Genomic DNA, 18,189 nt, shown 5'->3' with positions numbered 1-18,189 from the left:
AAATCCTGTGGAAGAGTAGATAATAATATTGTAAGAGTCCGAGAGAAAGGAGGACTCCTGGAGAACAAGATCCTCTGAATGAACTGAATAAGTAAAGGCCATATAAGCTCACAGAGACTGATACAAGCACAGGGCCTGCATACATTTATATGGTGTGTATGTGTGTGTGTGTGTGTGTGCGCGCGCACGCGCGCGCGCGCGTGCGTGTGTGCATGAACACATGTGCTGTAATTGAACTCAGCTTCCTATGTGCAAAGCACATGCTTACCCACTGGGCCACAACCCCAGCTCTAAGATGTCTGCATATGTTATAAAGAACTTAGAAGAGCAATGTGGAGCCATGAAGAAAGGGATGAACTGAGCTGTATGTGATTTGGAGTTTCTTTTTCCAACATAGTATTTTTTATTATTTGGAAATTTCACATAATGTATCCTGATCACATCCACTTTTCAGGTCTGTCTCCCACCCTCAAGAAACTCCCCCCCACCACACACACACACAAAAAAACAAATAAAAGCAAGTCCAATTTGTGTTGCTCAAATATTCACTGGAAAATAAAAATAAATCTATTTTAATTATGTGTGCCTGTATGGGTAAGTACATGTGCAGGGGCTAAGTTGCTGGATTGCCCTGGAGATGGAGTTATAGGTGAATTGAATCTCCAAAGGCAGATACTAGGAACCAGTCTACACAAGAACAAAAACTCTGAGCCATCTCTCCAACCCCCGAAGAGTTGGTATAGTTTTATTTAGTGTGACTGCACACCATGGCATACAGAGGACAACTTGCAGGAACCAGTTCTCTCTCTCCACCACGTGGGTAATAGACATTAAATTCAGGTCAGGTGACTGGGTGATGGGCGCCTTTACCAGGTGAGCCATATTGCTAGTTGTTTTATTCTTCTAACCTGGAATTTTTTTTTAAAAATCAAGCTTGGAAGAGAGCAGCAATCACGTGCCCTGATGTTGCCAGGGTGTTGTTTAACTTAGCAATGGGCAATTAGCTGGGACAACTTGTCTCCCTTGTAAATACTGGAGGAAATTCCCATGTACATCTGGATTCACTAGGGACTTCTGGGCCTTCAATGGTTCTAGATTTCCTGCCATCTGTACAATGAACCATTCCATCACAGTGGCCTAAATAAAGAAATGGTCTGTTTGCCCAACTCACCTGGAACCTGGGGCCCGAGGACTCCAGCCTTGCATAGAGCAGGTAGAACTGTTTGGCAAGACTTTGTTTTAATGTTGCTCATTTAAACATCAGATCAAAATATTCTTAGTTAAGCAGGTTTATTAGGGTTCTCTAGAGTAACAGATCTGAATGTTTTGCTTTGTTTTCTCTTAATACTCAGGGATTTATTAAAATGACTTACAGGCTGTGGTCCAGTTAGTCCAAAAATGCTGTCTACCAATAGAAGGTCCAAGAATCCATTAGTTGTTCAGTTCACAAGGCTGGATGCCTAGTCAGCCTTGTGAAAACCCCAGAATCTCTAGTGCCAATGAAAAATGAACAAAGGAGAGCAAATTTCCTTCTTCTATGTTCTTTACATAGGCTGCCAGTAGTAGATCTGGTCCAGATTAAAAGTAGATGGATCTCTCCACCCCAAAAAGATTTAAGAAAATATTCTTCACAGATGTACCCAGCTGCTTGTGCTTTAGTTAATTCCAGATGTAATCAAGTTCACAACCAAGAATAACCATTACAGCAAGAAACACAAATTTCATAACAATTAGTTTATTTATCTACACATTCTTTTGGGCTTTGTCACTCACACATGGCCTTGCATATAATTATTAGTGCAGTTTTTGGTAATTGGCTTTTTAACTTAGGAACGCTTTCAAGTTTCATATTTTAATGACTAAATGAAGCAATTAAGAACTCCCTGATAGTTTCACTCATGCTTGCTGGGTGGTGTCCTGAGCTGCCCTTCAGGTGTGGGACTCTTCCTTACTCAATGTCTGCGGAGTGCATCTCAAGGCTGAAAAGGCAGTGGTTTGAAAGGCACTAGGACTGAGATTTGACCTGTTTCTTGAACTTTATCCCATGTGTTTTCTGATGCCCAACAAGGTGTGAACTCTGTGTGAAAGCCTTCCCACACTTGGTGCACACATATGGGCGCTCCCCAGTGTGAGTTCTCTGATGCCTGGTGAGGTGTGAGCTCTGGCGGAAGGCTTTTCCACAGTGCTGACAATGGTAAGGCTTATCCCCAGTATGAGTTCTCAGGTGCTGAGAGATGGCTGAACGGTCATTGAAGGCCCTTCCACACTCTGAACACTCAAATGGCCTCTCTCCACTATGGAGTCTGTAATGCTGAGTGAGGGAGGAGCTCTGAACAAATGCTTTCCCACAGGCCATGCATGTGTAAGGCTTTTCTCCCGTGTGGATCTTCTTATGGACAGAGAAATACTTAGCATTCTGGAATAGTTTACCACATTCACTGCAGCGGCAAACTTGGCTCCCCTTGTGGATTTTTATAAAAAATATCTGCTGAGCTTGCTGGCTGGCAGCTTTGTTGCAATTGTTGGCTTTCCTTGCAGTGCCCCCTTCAGAAACCCTCTGGTAAGCTTTCACATGCGGACTGTATTTAATGGAAGTGTTGATTTCCCTGCCTTTCCCTCTTTCAGAGGGCTTCAGGCGAATTTTTATATGGGGAGTGTGTTTTAAGGAAGTACTAATTTCCCCAATTCTTCCACTGTTAGAACCCTTCTGGTTAGTTCTTACATGTTTGAAGGAATTCCCCATTCCCCAGACTTTCCCCCCTTCACAGCCTTTCTGGATAATTCTTACAGGTGAAGCCTGTGCCAAGGAACTGTTTCTGTCCTTGGCTCTTTCAGCCTCAGACCCCATCTGATGATTTTCTATGGATGAACCTTGTGCCATGGAATTGCTTTCCCCAATTTTATCCTGCCTGGTGACTATCTTGTGAATTTTTATATTTACATCAGGTGCCGTGGCATGGCTATTGTCCCCGACGCTACCCCCGTCAGAGCCAGTGGCTTTTTGGTAAAGCTTTGCAGGTGCTAGAAGTGTAATGGGATCTTTGCTGTCCCCAGCTTGACTCTGCTCAGAGCCCTGCCAGTGGTTTTGCATAGAAGAACCATGCATCCTGGAATTGCTGCCATCTCTGACTTGCCGCCCCTCATAGCCCTTCTGCTTACTTCTTCTGGGTGAATCTCGTGTAATGGGAATGTTTTTTTCCTTGGCTTTCCTCTTTCCAAAGCCCCTCTGGTTAATTTTTACATTCAGGTGCTTTCTAGGAAGAAGTGCATCGAGTGAGCCCGGGCTTGTGTGCAGCTTACTTTGCCCCTGAGATGTGGAGCTTTCACAGAGCTCCTGAGGGAGGCCTGTTTTCTGTACAGTCTTCCCCTGACTTGATTTTATGATATGGATTCCTTGGACCTCATCTCGTGACATACTTGTATCAAAACTTGAGAAATCTTTTGGTTTTGGATCGTGAACTGGTTTTACCACAAAACTGGGAAATTCTGGAGTTAACTCTTGTTTTCCCGATGTTTGTTCCCACCCTGAAAGAAACCAAAATACAAGCATACTGTCATTAAACGTGCCAGAATGACAGTCTAACAAATGGTATTAAAAAATGAGATTACATCCTCTCCTCAAATAGTCATTCAGTCTACGGAATGACTGACACACAGTTTAGCAGCAAAACCAGGGACAATTGAATTGGTGACCAAGACGTTGGGTTAGGGCAAGGAGCGTTCTCATCCCCCAGGAAACCCAGCCTGAGGATGCCTCTGTGTTCAAGGTTCCTACCCACACAGGGTCACACACAGTTCTAGGTAAAGGTCCTAGACAGAGTAAGAGACCCTGACCCTCTACTCTGACAATGGGTAGAGCAACGAGACCTGAGGGACCCTGTGGCATTCTAAATGTAGGCATGATCTTACCCACAGAGACCAAGTTGCCCAAGGTCTCCAGCATCACATCATGATACGCAGTCTTCTGCATCGGGTTTAGTAGCCGCCATTCATCCTGACTGAAGTCCACAGCCACATCCTGGAAGGTCACTGGCTCCTGTAATGTCATAAAAGTCTGGTGTTTATCAATGGGGGCAGAAGACCAGGCAATGGGGGCAGAAGTCCCAGGCCACTGGGACATTATACCAGAGAAGGCCTCCACTGCTTTGGTGGTTTGCTCAGAGACGACAACTTTTTGAGCCCAAAAGAGATCTACCTTAGCCAACAGGTCTGACCTATGTGGAACATTCATCTATGCTATTGTAGTTTTTATGAACCCCTAAAGATTCTTAAAAGAAGACTCTCCCAGTTTACCAACTTGCCTGGATTTGGGAGATATTGAGGAGAGCCTGCCTTAGCAGAAACAGAATTCGGAGCAGCAAGTCTGGGATTAATCCATCGGTTTCTTCCCATTCCCAGGCAGCACCCTTACTGGAAGCCTACTCTAGACTGCTCATTACATGAGTCAACAATTTCAATCATATGCCTGGGCCAATGTAAACCACTTACAGGGCAAGCAGCACTGGCCAATGCACTTACACACCATATCCTACAGCCAGCAGGCTAATCTTGCTACATGCACATCGCCTACTTTGTTCAGAGATAGATCTCAGCTGTGCTAAGCCCCAGCTGAGCGTTTCTGAAGGACAAGAGCTCTCTCATTCTAACCGGGTACAATGTGGCTGATACAGGCCACCTGTGGTTGCTCTGGGTCTCATGTTCATCAGCCTTGGTCCACTTACTCCTGCCTTTTCCTTTCTCTATGGCCAGGTCACAATGACAGGAGGCAGGGCTGCCCTTCACACTTTGGTTGTTGCAGAACTCCACTCAGCCCCAAGAACTCGGAAGGTTAAAATTGCCTGTCTTGTGTGAAGCCTCAGGAAGGCTCAGTGTAGAAGGGGCATCTTAGGGTTGGGCCCCTTATGACCAAAGGAACAAACGGTTTTCACTTACCTCAGGTGGTACAGTAACTGGTAAGGTGGCCATGTCCTTGCTTTTCTTTTCAGTCCATCAGTGACCTCCTTATGACAGGCAGGCAGAGCTGCAGAAGACGTCACATGAAGGGCTCAATGGGGTGGTAGCCCTCAAGCAGGCAGATCTGCCAGTCTCTGCACCCCGAGCTGTGCATATCCACGTCCCTTGACATTCTACCTTGACCTCTTCACAATGGGTAACTAATACCTACACCCTGCATGGACCACCGAGGGACTGGGGTTTCCAATACTGACAACTTTTGTCACCTTCGCCCTCCAGCATCAGTTTCAAGCTCTAGCTTCCAAGGCAATGAGCTCCCATACTTTCTTCTTAGTGGGAAAGTCAGTTTCTATTCTGCAAGCCCTTATCTTGTGCACGGGGACCCCCTTCCCTTCTGCTGCCTGGGAGAAGGCTTTCTTTGGTCACAGGGTGTGTACCCATTTTGTGCTTGTCACCTTCAATGTTCCTGGCCAGTACTGACAGCTCTCCCAAGGACTCCTTAAGGTCTGGCCTTCCTCCTGTGCCTCCACATGCTCCACGGGCTTTCACAATGCTGATTCTGTTCTAGCTAGCATGGGACAGATGATGTGACTCAGGCTGGTCTACCATGCTACCACGTCACCATTGTAAATGGACTCTGGTGGATACCGGAGACCACAGGCTTTCAGAACAATTATAGACTTTGCTGGAACATTTAGGGAAGAGAAATCTTGTGTTTGGAAGCCTTAATGAAGCCAGCTGAATGCAGCCAACTGAGATAAGCTGAGTGCTCACTGAAGCTCTTAGGCATAGACGTTCCATTCCTGGAGTCAGGACATCCTGGAACTCTTCCAGTAACTTTCATTCTTCTTGGAGCCACTTTTTAGGTTTTGTGAGTGACATCAAAGAATCCCAACTAGTCCACTGACCACAGATAGTTTTCTCAGGGTCTGTGAAAGGTCAGGGTCATCAGTCTGTGACATGTTAAACATAGGGTAAACGCAATTTCATCTCATAAGCACTACTGCTTTTTTGGTGTTTGTAGATGAGGTATACATGTTGTGCATTTGGGTGTATGTGTGTTTGGGTGTATGCTGAGGTCAGATGAGGACGTCTGGTGTCCTGCTCCATCCCTCTTCACTGTATTCTGTAGAGTCACAATCTCTCATTGAACTTGTAGCCAGGTTGGAGGCCATCAAACCCTAGTGACCTTCCTGTCTCCACCGACTCTAATATCGTGGTTACAGGCATGCATGATCACGAACAGGATTTTAAACGTAGCTTCTGAGGAAAGTTATACACCCAGTTAACTGTCATTAGCTGCACCTGACTCCCAAATTCTGAGCATTCAACCAAGAATGCTGTGCAGCCTAGGTAGTGTCCCACTTGTAATGATAGCTCCAACCATGTTCTATTTTGAGGCAGAGCTGTAATAAACTGCTCACATTTGAACTCACTTGTAGCCCAGGCAGGCCTTGAACTGGTGACTTGTGTCCTCTTGAGTATCCTGGATAATAAGCCTATGCCATTAGGTCCGACAAAATATATTAAGGGTCCAGAGACCAGAGCTCTGGTTCCAGCCTCACTTGCCCCAAATCAAGACCTTAACAGGGCTATGCTCTTTCAGACGTAGGGAAGAGCCCATTCTTTGCCTTCTCAACTTCTACAGGCTACCCAGACCTCTTGCCTTATGGCCTATTGGCACACCCATCCTGCCTTTCGTCACCATCTAGACATAACAGGTATCAGCGACAAAAACAGCATCCATAAACTCCACCAGTATCCTGACCATTCTACCGCCTTAGTACTGTCACGTGTGTAATCACTTTTCGTATCACATCTGTTCTGCAGGACCACAGGCTCAAGGAACTTGAGTCCTGCTTAGTTACAACTTTATTCATAGCCCCTACAAAGAACTGGAAGGCTGGCTCTGTGTCAGGGAATCCCAAGAGAATGGAAAAAAACAAAATAAAACAGAGCACTGCATCTGTGAGCTTCCACTGAAACCCATGGAAGGTTTCCATTGAGAGAACAGGGCTGGGTACCAACCACTAGGTTTCCATTAGCTCTGACCTGGTAATATGTGGAAGACGCAGCAGTTTGTGGGCTGCAGTGGGACCAACCCTCCCGCACTCCTCATTTCTCCACAAAGCCTTCACAGAGCTTCTCACCCCACCCTCCCATGGCACTCACCAGCTTCCTTAGACACCGAGGTTACATTCTCCACCAGGGCCACAGCTGCCTGGCAATCCTCTGGGTGCTGTGATTCTACCCACGCCCGCAACTTCTCAGGCAGTGCACATAGGAACTGCTCCAACACCAGCAACTCCAGGATCCTTTTCTTTGAATGTATGTTGGGCTGCAGCCACTGTTGACACAGCTCACGAAGCTGAGACACAGCTTCCTGGGGATCATCTGACTCTTCATAGTGGAAATGGCGGAACTTCTGGTGAGCGACTTCACTGTCAGTCAAATGCTTGCTCGGTTGTTGAACTGGCTTGAGGTTACCTGGACTCAGGTCTTCTCCACTTTCAGTATAGAGGGACTGAATAAGGGCATTCCGGGGACCAGCTACATCCTTGTTCAGTGTAAGGACCTCAACAACCTTGATCTTCATCAAGGGATTCTCATCAGGAAAGGACTTTATTCCAGGATCCAGAGAAGGCCCAGAAGATCCTATAAGTCAAAGTCAAAACCAGAGCTAAAGCTAGGCAGGGTGGCACACTCCTATAATTGCTATACTTGGGAGCCAGGGGCAAGAGGGGATCCCTGCTAAGGTTCTAGCTAAATCTACGTATCCAGTTCAAGGCCAATCAGAGTGACAAGGGCAGATTAATGTAATAAATAAATAAATAAATAAATAAATAAATAAATAAATAGCAACAGGGCTGGGTATGTAGCTTAGCTGATAGAAAATTACCTAGCTGGGAATGGAGAGATGGCTCAGAGGCTAAGATCACTGGTTGGTCTTCCAGAGGCCCTGAGTTCAATTCCCAGCAACCCAACGGTAGCTGACAACTATCTATAATGAGATCTGGTGCTCTCTTCTGGCCTGCAGGGACACATGGAGATAGAGCACTGTGTACATAACAAATCTTAAAAAAGGAAAAGAAAAATGGATATTCCACAGCATTCTGGAAAGGAAAAGAAAAATGAAAATTCCACAGCATTCTGGAAGCGCAGAGTTCAAATCCTCAGCAATACATTAAAACCAGGCAATGCAATGCACACCTGTAACCCAAGCATGTAGGAAATAAAGGCAGAAAGATTGGAAGTTCAAGGTCAAGCTTGGCTACATAGCAAGTTCTGGCCAACCTGGGATACTTGAGACCTAGTTCCATATACATGTTTCAAAGAGCACAAATACTGTTTTATTCAGAATGTGAGGAGCTGGCTCATTCTTACAAAGTACTATTGTTAAGTTATACACATTGCAGAGTATCTGCATAGATTCCCTCCCTTCCTGTACAGAGTTTTAACTCATGTTTTATTTTGTACATCAGTTGTTTGCATTTTGCATGTTTGATTTTTTCCTTCTCTGTCTGGGGCCTAGCCCACACCAAAGGAGTGCTCAACTACTGAGCTACAGCAAAGAGGACTCACATTCTCTTTGGAGACAGGGCAGCCACTCAGGCTGGTCTTAAACTTCTTGTAATAGAAGACTAAAATTTGGATGTTCTAGCCAGGCAGTGGTGATGCATTCCTTTAATCCCAGCACTTGGGAGGCAGGGGCAGGTGGATCTCCGGGAGTTCGAGGTCACCCTAGTCTACAGAGTGAGTGCCAGGAGAAGCTCCAAAACTATACAGAGAACACTGTCTGGACCCCCTCCTAAAAAAAAAAATTGGATGTTCTACTTACCTCCCTAGTTCAGTGACTCCAGGAATCCACCATCATTCCTGTTTTATGTGGTGCTTGGGATTCAACCCAACACCTTGTGCATGTTGGGTAAATACTTTGCCAACAAAGCTACATCTTCCCTTTCCTTTTTGCTTTTTATTTGAGGACAGGTGCTCACTAAATTACCCAGACTGGCCTTGAACCCATGCTTCTGTCTCAAATCCTCAATTAGCTTGGATTATAGGCCAACAACACCAGGCCTAGCTATTTGTTTTTTGCTTCAAAAAAAATATTTTATTTATTTTTAACTTTTTCAGAGGATATCTCCTCATCACCCCCCATAAATGTTTGCTTCAATGCTTGTTCATTGGTCTTTGAAATGTATTCCAGACTTTCCAGTTACCCTAAATTATAAGTGTAAATGCTAGAGAGAATTATGATATACATATTTGAGATTGACAGACAGATGGTATGCAAAAGTCCCAGAAAAAAAAATGTGTTCTTAAACAAAAATCAGAAAAGCATGAACGCACACTACTGACCTAGGATCTAGCCAAATACATGTTCACTCTGGATTCTGGACTCTCAAACAAGCCAATAAGACTCTGAACCCTCAGGTCTTTTAATACTCTTTGCCTCAAAATTTCCCTTTACTCCCTCAAAGCTTGGACTCACACTGAAATTCTCTTTGAAGATATACCCTTGGTTTTTGTGATTTCTTCAGATAGTTATTCACTCTGTATTACCTTAGTAAGCTCCATTACTTAGTAAATCACATTACTAATAAACTGAAATGGATAGGACTGTAGTAATGATTATTGCTCTCATTCATATCATTTAATATTTAGGTCAGATAACAGGAATAGAGAAGTTAGAAATTGCTTTACTACAGCTGTAAATTTGTACTCTTCAAATTGTATACAGTTTGTGTTTTTATGACCTTTGACATTTCCTCTTTCTTAAGCACCGTAATCCTTTCTCCAGTTTGAATGCTTTTTCCATTCTCAGATAATGTCGAGGTTAAAGCTGATGATTCCCCCACAGAATACATCCAAACAGTCTTTGCCCATATGAGTCCTCTGATCCAGAACACAATGAGGACTCCTACTGAAGCTTCCAGGGATGGCCATCAGTAAGTTCTTTAACACTCAGTGGTTTCCTATTAGTGATTACATTCTTCAGAATGTATGGTAAGACTGCGAAGACAAATCAGAGAGCTACATGTGAACAGTTTCTACACCAGGCACATCCTCATGATTTCAGAGTTCTCAGATGCTAGTGTGTGGGCTAAGAAAATTTCCAAACACAAAATTGTTATGTTTTTCTGAGGAGGGTGTCTAGTGGGAGTTTTCTTAAGGCAAGACTAACTTAGGTCAGAAGCTGTTCCTGCTCCAAACATATTTCTGAGATTTCTTCTCTTAGAGTGAGTTCTCAGAGACTGAAAGATTCACACAAAGACTCTCATCCATGTCTTTATAGATTGATATCGTTTTAGCCTTCTAATAGTTAAGGAGGTCACGGTGAGATGAAATTGGGCTTTCTCATACTAAGCACATTTACTGCACATTGTTTATTTGAACATCCCCACACACTATACAAAGATGCCAGAACACAAACACATGAGTTAAAAGAAAATGTGTTCTTGAACAAAAACCAACCATATAAACACACCACTGTACTAGGTTCTAACCAAAATTTATAGTCATTCTAGATTCTAGACCCTGAAACAAACCTGTAAGGCTCTGAACTCTCAGAGTTCTGTGTTCTCAGAGTTCTGTGTAAGTGAAATTCCTTCATTTTCTACATATGTACTCTAAAGTTTCATGTAATTATTTCCTTCATTCTCCCGATATGCTTGTTCTAGCATGTGGACATCCTTTTAGGCATACAAAGAATTAAATTGAGCAGTATCTGCTTCTTTCTCAAACAAAAGAGAAGACATTTGTAATGACAATTCAAATATATGTATAAACCGGTTTACTGTTTGAAAGTGTTGCCACAATCATATTCATCAGGTTCACTTCCTGATAGGAGATGCCATTCTGTAAATATGTTTCTCATACTGGTTAATGAAGAAAGCACTGTTGGCCAATAGGAAAGGAAGATAGGCGGGACTAGGAGACAAGGAGGAAGGAGGAAATAGTAAGGAGGGGTCAACAAGGAAAGACCAGGAAACCAGACGCCTGCCCCAGTCCCCGGTAGGTGAAACCACGTGGAAATACATGGAAATGGGTTAATAATTAAGACAGAGCTAGCCCATAAGAAACTAGTAACGGGCCAACAGAATGATATCAAATACAGAGTCTCAGTGTGTTAATTGGGGCTGGTGCGGTGGGACAAGACTGGCAGCGGAAGGAAAAACCATACTCCCTACAACTTCCTGCTTCATTTTTTAATTTTTTTTTCTTTCTGGTTTTTGAGATAGGGTTTGTCTGTATAACAGTTCTGGCTGTCATGGAATTTGCTTTGCAGACCAGACTGGCCTCAAACTCACTTAGATCTACCTGCCTCTGCCTCTGCCTCCCAAGTGCTATGATTAAAGGTGAATGCCCGCACTGCCCAGCTCCTGCTTCACTTCCTAAGTTGACAACATATATCAAATTCGGGGGAGAGGTGGCTCAGCAGTTAACAGCCAGGGCTGCTTTTCCAGGACCTGGGTTCCAATCCCAGCACACAGATGATGGCTCAAAACCATCTGTAACTCCACTCCCAGGGAATCAGATGTCCTCTTCTGATCTCTGTGGGAATTACATGCCTACAGTGCACAGATGTACACACAGGCAAAATAAGCATACACACAAAAGAAAAATAAGTCATTTTTGGAGGCTCTCCTATGATTATGAGTTATTCATTTACTAGTTAGTCCCTTTCTCTCTTGTTCCTTTTTAAATTTCTTGACAGGTCTTACAATATTACCTTGGTAGCCTGCACGGTAATTCACAGAGATCAGGTGTCTTTTGCCTTCCAAGTGATTTGACTAAAGTTAGGTGCCACCATGCCTGGCTCATAATCTCTTTTAAGCATTGCTTTTTTAATTGTTAAGACTAGTTAACTTTCAAGTGTTCCATTTGAGGAACATATATAGCAGTGCTTTTCTGAATAGCCAAAGGACAACTGAAAATATGAGTCCAAACTTGTTTTGTTTTTTTTTTTTTTTTTTTTGGAGGGGTGGGGAGGTTGAGATAGAGTATGCATCTCTATGTATAGCCTTGCTTGTCCTGGAACTCACTCTGTAGACCAGGGTGGGCTTGAAATCACAGAGATCCACCTGATTCTGCCTCCTGAGTGTGCACCACCACCACCCAGCAAGCACGACCTAATTTATTTTCCCAAGCCCTCACAAGATCTTATTCAATTCAAAGATTTCTTGAGGATGAGTGACATTTGTCTTAGAATTTATCCTTTTCTCATATTACTTCAACAACCACATTCCATGATGTCATTCTAGCTATGGTGGAAAACTGGAGAGGCATGCAAGCTAAGTTGTGGGGGGAAAAAAAAATCCCAGCATTTGAGTTAATTTCAATTTTGTGCATTAATAAGAGGCATAGCACACCACTGTTGGGAGACTAGTGGAGATGAATTATCTCATTTAGTAGTAATATATGACATTCTAAAATCTCACATTTTTATTTCCTACACAGACCACTTGAAGTTCAAGCAAGTGCATTTGATTAGCTTAGCAAACCTCCTTGGGTGTATCTAAAGTTCCTTAGACATGGCACAGTTTAAAAAGAACTTTCAAGGTGAATGCTATTAGGTAGTTTGTTACCTGGTTAGTGTAAAGTTTTAGTCAACATTATATCATTCTGGAGAGAAAAAGAAAAACCAAGTCTCCTTATTAAAATAGCTTACACCTTTAAAATATGTTAATTTCAAAAATTCAGACTAAGGTTTTCTTGCAGTGCAAGGCTGGGGACGCAGCCCAGTGCTAGAGCATACACAAGGCCTTGGGATCAGTCTCCATGACCACAAATGAATGCTTGCAGTAAACATACAGAGTACAGACAAACAGCCACAGGAAATCCCTTCAGGGCCTCCTTCACCCAAGGAATTCTCAGCAGCTTTTTTGTCCAGTTTAGCTAATTACTTACCTAGATCCACTGAGTCTACCTTTGAGTCAAACACACTCCTCAATCCTCCCTAAACCTGCTACTACTCTCCCAGCAGGCACTGTTTCACCCCTAGATGCTGCTGAAGCCTCCTTCCTTCTCCATCTCTGTCCTGTGACCACTCTTTCTGCACAAACCAACCAGAGTGACCTGTTAAAAGCCATGTCACAACATCCCTCAACAAGAAAAGTCAAACTGCCATCACAGCTAATATGGACAGGTGTCTTCTGCCAACTTACCCTGCACGTTTTTGTATTACCTACTCCTAGTCCTAAAATAGGGTCCAGAGAAGGGGTGTGCTAAGTCAGAGACTCCAGTCCCTTTGTGTTATGGCTAATAGTCATCACCAAAGATGCCACCAGTGGAGATCTGATAGGTAGGTGAATAGTGCCAGAAGCAGTGGCTGATTGATATTACTTCTACTGGAGAAGGAGGAGGAGGAAGAAAAAGGAGGAAGGAGAGAAGCATCCAGTAACACAGAGTGCTTTATAGCCAACACATAAATACAAAAGTCAGCAAAGACAGTGAATATCTCTGAGCCATTTATGAACATTAATACTAAAATATAACCTTACAGCAAGGCATTTCTTAAATGTACTGTTACCACTAACCATTCAAAGGAGAAAACTCACACTGAGCACCTGGGTGGGTTCCACAACGGAAAGAGGAAGCATTATTGATTTTCATTCATTTCTAGTACTGGATGGATATTTAGTCATTCAGATGAACAGTGATGTGAGACAAGGCAGAGTCCACTACCATGCTCATCAAAACCTAGCATTTTTTCCTAGTAAGTCAGGCCAGGTATCCACTCTTCCAGAATCGTGTTTGTATATGATGATGCAACTACGCAGTGTCCAAAGCAAAGAAAAACCTAACAAAGGGCTGAAGAGATGGCTCGGTGGTTGTGGTGGTTTGGAGAAGACTGACAACCATGGCCTCATAGGTTTGAATACTTGGTCTCTAGTTGGTGAAAGTGTTTGGCAAAGATTAGAAGTTGCAGATTTGTCAGAGGAGGTGAGTCACTGGGGGTGCTCCAAAAGCTCATGTCGCAGCTAGCTGTCGCTCTGCCTCCTGCTTGTGGATCAGATGCAAGCTCTCAGCCATTGCTCTAGCACCATGCCTACCTGCCTGTGGCCACGCTACCCACCATGACGGTCATAGGATAACCCTCTGAAACTGTTAGCAAGCCCCAAGTCACATGGAATTACAGGGTTTTGAAGTGCTGTGCTTGGTTTTGATCTTGCTTTGGTCCAGTATTTCCTCACTGTTCCCCTTTTGGAACGGTAATATACTGTTCTATACCATTTATACATTGGAAGCATGTAACTAGCCTTTTGCATTTAAAGGGGGGTTACAGTTAAGAGACTTTGAACTCCTTTATTCTAATTTAAAATTTTATTCATTATTAAGTTCGGCTGTGAGTGTGTGTGTGTGTGTGTGTGTGTGTGTGTTAGTGCAGTGCATCAGAGGAAAGCAGAGGGCATCAGATCCCATAAGTCTGGAGTCACAGAAGGTTGTGAGGCAGCAACCATGTGGGTGCTGGAGATTGAACCTAGGTCCTCTGCAAGAACAGCCAATGTTCTAACCACTGAGCCATATCTCCAGCCCACAAGACTTTGAAAGACTATGGGGTGCTTTGTAGTTGGACTGAATGCATTTTGTATTATACTACCATGGGCTTATGGGGCAGGGGGAGTAGATTGGGTGATTTGAATGAAAATGACTCCCACAGGCTAATATCTCTGAATGCGTGGCTCCCAGTTGGTGACCTGTTTGGAAAGGATTCGGTGTGGTCTTGATAGAGATGTGTTAATGGAGGTGGGTTTTGAGGTTTCAAAGGTCCATGTCATTCCCAGATATCATGAGCTCTGTCTTGCTTCCTGCTTGTGGATCAGGATGTAAGCTCCCAGCTACTGCTCCAGTGCCTGCCTGCCTACCTGCTGCTGTGCTCCTCACCGTGATGGTCATGGACGCAGCATGTGAAACTGTAAGCAAGCCCTCAATCAAATGTTTCCCCTTGTCCTCACAGCAGCAGAAAAGTAATTAAAACGCCAATGTTAAGGAATGTAGCAGGATGACAGGCTCATCTGAACAACTGTGCAAGGCAGGATTGACCAAGACAAGTAACAGCAACAATATGAGTCTAATCAAATCTAATGTATAGTCTAGCATGATATTCTCAACTAACTCAAGTAAGCTGGTAATTAACCCAGAGGACCAGATTGCCAAAGACATCCTAATTGTTTTATTTTATTTTTTTTAATTACAACAGGAATGAAAATTTATTGATGTTCACTAATATACAGTAAAATGTACAGCATTATGGCATGCATCCGCAGAAGAAAAGCACAAAAGATCAAAGCATGAGAGCACAGAAGAGGCTTCTACTATGACACAGTAATTTCTTCTATGGAAAGATGGTGTTTCCAACAAATACAAGAGTCAGTATATGTCTACCACATACAAAGTGAAAATAGTTAACAACAAAAGAGAAAGTTAAAAATGCTTAAATTCACACATTATGCCTAAGTGGTTAAAAAGAACAAAACTAGAAGAGAAATAAAAACAGGAGCCAGTATAGTTGCACATGTTTGTAATCCCAGAAATTTTAAGGTAGAGTGATGATCAGAAATTCAGTTATGTATTAGGCCGGAGGCCAGCCTGGGCTATATAAGACCTTATCTCAAAACAAAACAGAAAACCAAAACAACAAAATTTCCAACACAAACACCACTACCACCTCTGCCCACACACCCCAAATACTATAACCCCTGGCCCAAATAAGGACGGAGGATGAGATCTTAGTTCAGTGATAGCATGTCTGGGATGCTGATCATGTGAAAAACCCTGGGCTTAATCACCCACAACATGGAAAAGCGACTGCAGATTGGAAAGCAACACATACAAATTACAACATGCTCCCTGAGTTCTCATGCTCTCTATCACTGAGAAGACATTAGTCTCAGAGAAATCAGGAGGCCCATCCCTTTCGCCAACTCCCACTTGCCTGGCTCTCACCTGGAAAGGTATCCTGAGGAATCTCTCTCCCCACTGGCCAGAAGTCCTCTACTTCTTCTAACTGAGAGATCACATTTGGCTTGGAAAAGTGGCGTTCTGCTCAAGGGAAAAGAGACAGGGCTTGGGGAGTCTGCTTAGAGGAAACGCTGTCCTGCTGAAGCGCTCTACCCCCCTCCCCCTGTGCTGTGATATGACGACTTTAAGCCTTGGGCAGGGACAACTACACGGCCATTCCTTTTGTTGGGTTTCTTTGGTTTCTTAGACAGCAGAGGAACCATAAAGTGAAAAAGGGAGATTGCTCAATTGGGGGACACCCTGGGGAAGTTTCTGCTCCTTTGCTAAATATGACAGCCGAGACTGAACTGGTCAGGACTATCTTCTTTTCTTGTGTCTGCCTAAAGATAGACATGAAGCTTGGAGCCACAGCTATGCAGCAACTAGAGAGGGCAGAAAAATTCCTAAGAACCATAAAGAAATCACAATCTTTGATGATATCCCTGAGCTCCTGGACAGTGACATCTCATAGGCTGAAAGTGCCATAAAAATTACAGGCAAATGTCACTGAAAGTAGGCTCTACCCAGTATTCAGGGGCTCTGATACATAGATTGGGCCAAACATACGATGTTATACTGAAAAGCTGCCTTTTCTTTTCTCCCAAGCTCTCCACTGCCATAACATTTCCACTCTGCTCTGTCCAGTCTAAGCCTAAACAGTTCAGTGGCACTACACATTAGAAATTAAAAAACAAACAAACAAAAAAATGAGTGAGGAGGAGGGAGGTGGTAGAGTCAAGAAGACTGGCCCTGAACTTCCAATCTTCTTCCTCCTCCACCTCTGGAGGGATGGAATTACATGTGTGTATCACCCACCCAAGGCCCAAACATTTTTATTAAAGTGGAGGCTGCCTTACCTATTGAAATCATGTTACTGTAGTTCTCCAGCATGACTTCCCTGTATAGGCCCTTCTGCTGGAGGTCCAACTGTGCCCACTCTTCCTCGGTAAATGTCAGTGAGACATCTTCAAACTCCATAGGTTCCTAAAACCCACAGGATGTTGTTCAGCCAGGGATCTTCCTTTTCCACAGTGACAGAGAAGTGGGAAGGCTAACCACGACGGGCCAGCAACATTCTAATGGTCTCATCTCAAGTTCTTTTGTCTGAATTCTTGAGCATATTGCTCTGACTCTACTCAGGAGGGCGCGTGTGACCTCCAGTCTATGGAAACCTGTTCATTTCTCATTAACCAGGGGACAGGACTGCTGGTTCCCGTCTACGCCGCTTTTCTTGTTAATCCACTGTCACCTCCTCAAAGTGGTTGCTGGAAACTAAACACGAGCCTACTCTCTTCTCAGACTTGTCAGTTTCTCCCCCAGATCCCCAAACGGGGGAAAAAAAATAGTAAAAGATAGTTGAAAGGAACTGGCGAGGCAGCCCAGTGGGTGAAGACGCTTGCTACCAAGCCTGAGTTTGATTTTCGGGGCCCATATTTTGGGAGGAGAGAAGCGATTCGTACAGCTGCCGTCTGTCCTCTACAGCAGGCAGTGGCACAAACGTGCATTACACCCCCACACTAGATAAATGTAACCGAAAAGCCTCCCCCTGGCCTGCAGGGTCCCCAGCTCAGAAACTGGTTTGTCCGTTTCCTTCTTTCTGTCTAAGCGCCCTCTTGGACAGCGAGGCAGTCCTTCACCTCCTCCCTGAACTCTAGGGTGTTCGAGAACGGATGTCTGGCAGCAGCCGCAGCCCGGGCCGCGCACTAAAAGCTCCAAGAAGCCTCTACTCACATGGGGCCAGGCCGTGGGGAGCGTGGAGCTCATGCTGTCCTCGAAGTTGTCCCGCGGGGTGGGCTGCGTGCTGGGGGAAATGAGGGTGGGAGGGGGAGAGGGGGCTGAGGGACGCGCCCAGACGCTCGGCACCTCCGCCCTCAGCCGGTGTCTCGGCGGGACGTGACCGGTCCAGCCCCGCATGGGGAGGGGAGAGGCCCAGCGAGTCCGGTCCCCGGCTCCCAAGCGCCTGCGACAGCTGCCCTCCACCCGCGAGGGGACAGCTCTCCCGATGGCCTGCGCCCCAGCGCGGCCGCTGCCCTTAGACCGGGTCCCACATCGCGATGCCTGCCCCGGTCCGGACCCACGACTGCACGGCTCCTTCCGGGAGGCTCTGGCTCCCGAGCCTGTAAAGGACGGGACCGAAGAAGGGAGCTGTCCCCGACGGGTGTTCTCGCAGCTCAGCGAGCGCACGTCAAAGACGCAATGGCGCCCGCCCGTCGGTCCGACCCCGAACTGCGT

General features: G+C 44.8%; 1 protein-coding gene across 1 annotated transcript; it reads right to left on the bottom strand.

Annotated features, from left to right (window-relative positions):
* Positions 1–1,714: 1,714 nt before the first annotated feature.
* On the bottom strand, positions 1,715–17,819 carry LOC127238977 (neurotrophin receptor-interacting factor 1-like). Its single transcript, XM_051207770.1, is given in 8 exon segments — positions 1,715–3,525; positions 3,910–4,036; positions 4,933–4,973; positions 4,976–5,020; positions 7,126–7,608; positions 15,904–15,999; positions 16,815–16,941; positions 17,689–17,819. Coding segments are annotated over 8 exon segments (2,472 nt in total). The 5' UTR covers positions 17,722–17,819; the 3' UTR covers positions 1,715–2,005.
* Between the last annotated feature and the right edge of the window lie 370 nt (positions 17,820–18,189).

This window comes from Phodopus roborovskii, unplaced genomic scaffold, assembly GCF_943737965.1.
Source record: "Phodopus roborovskii unplaced genomic scaffold, PHOROB, whole genome shotgun sequence".
Classification (NCBI taxonomy): domain Eukaryota; kingdom Metazoa; phylum Chordata; class Mammalia; order Rodentia; family Cricetidae; genus Phodopus; species Phodopus roborovskii.
This window is presented reverse-complemented; position numbering and strand designations above follow the sequence as displayed.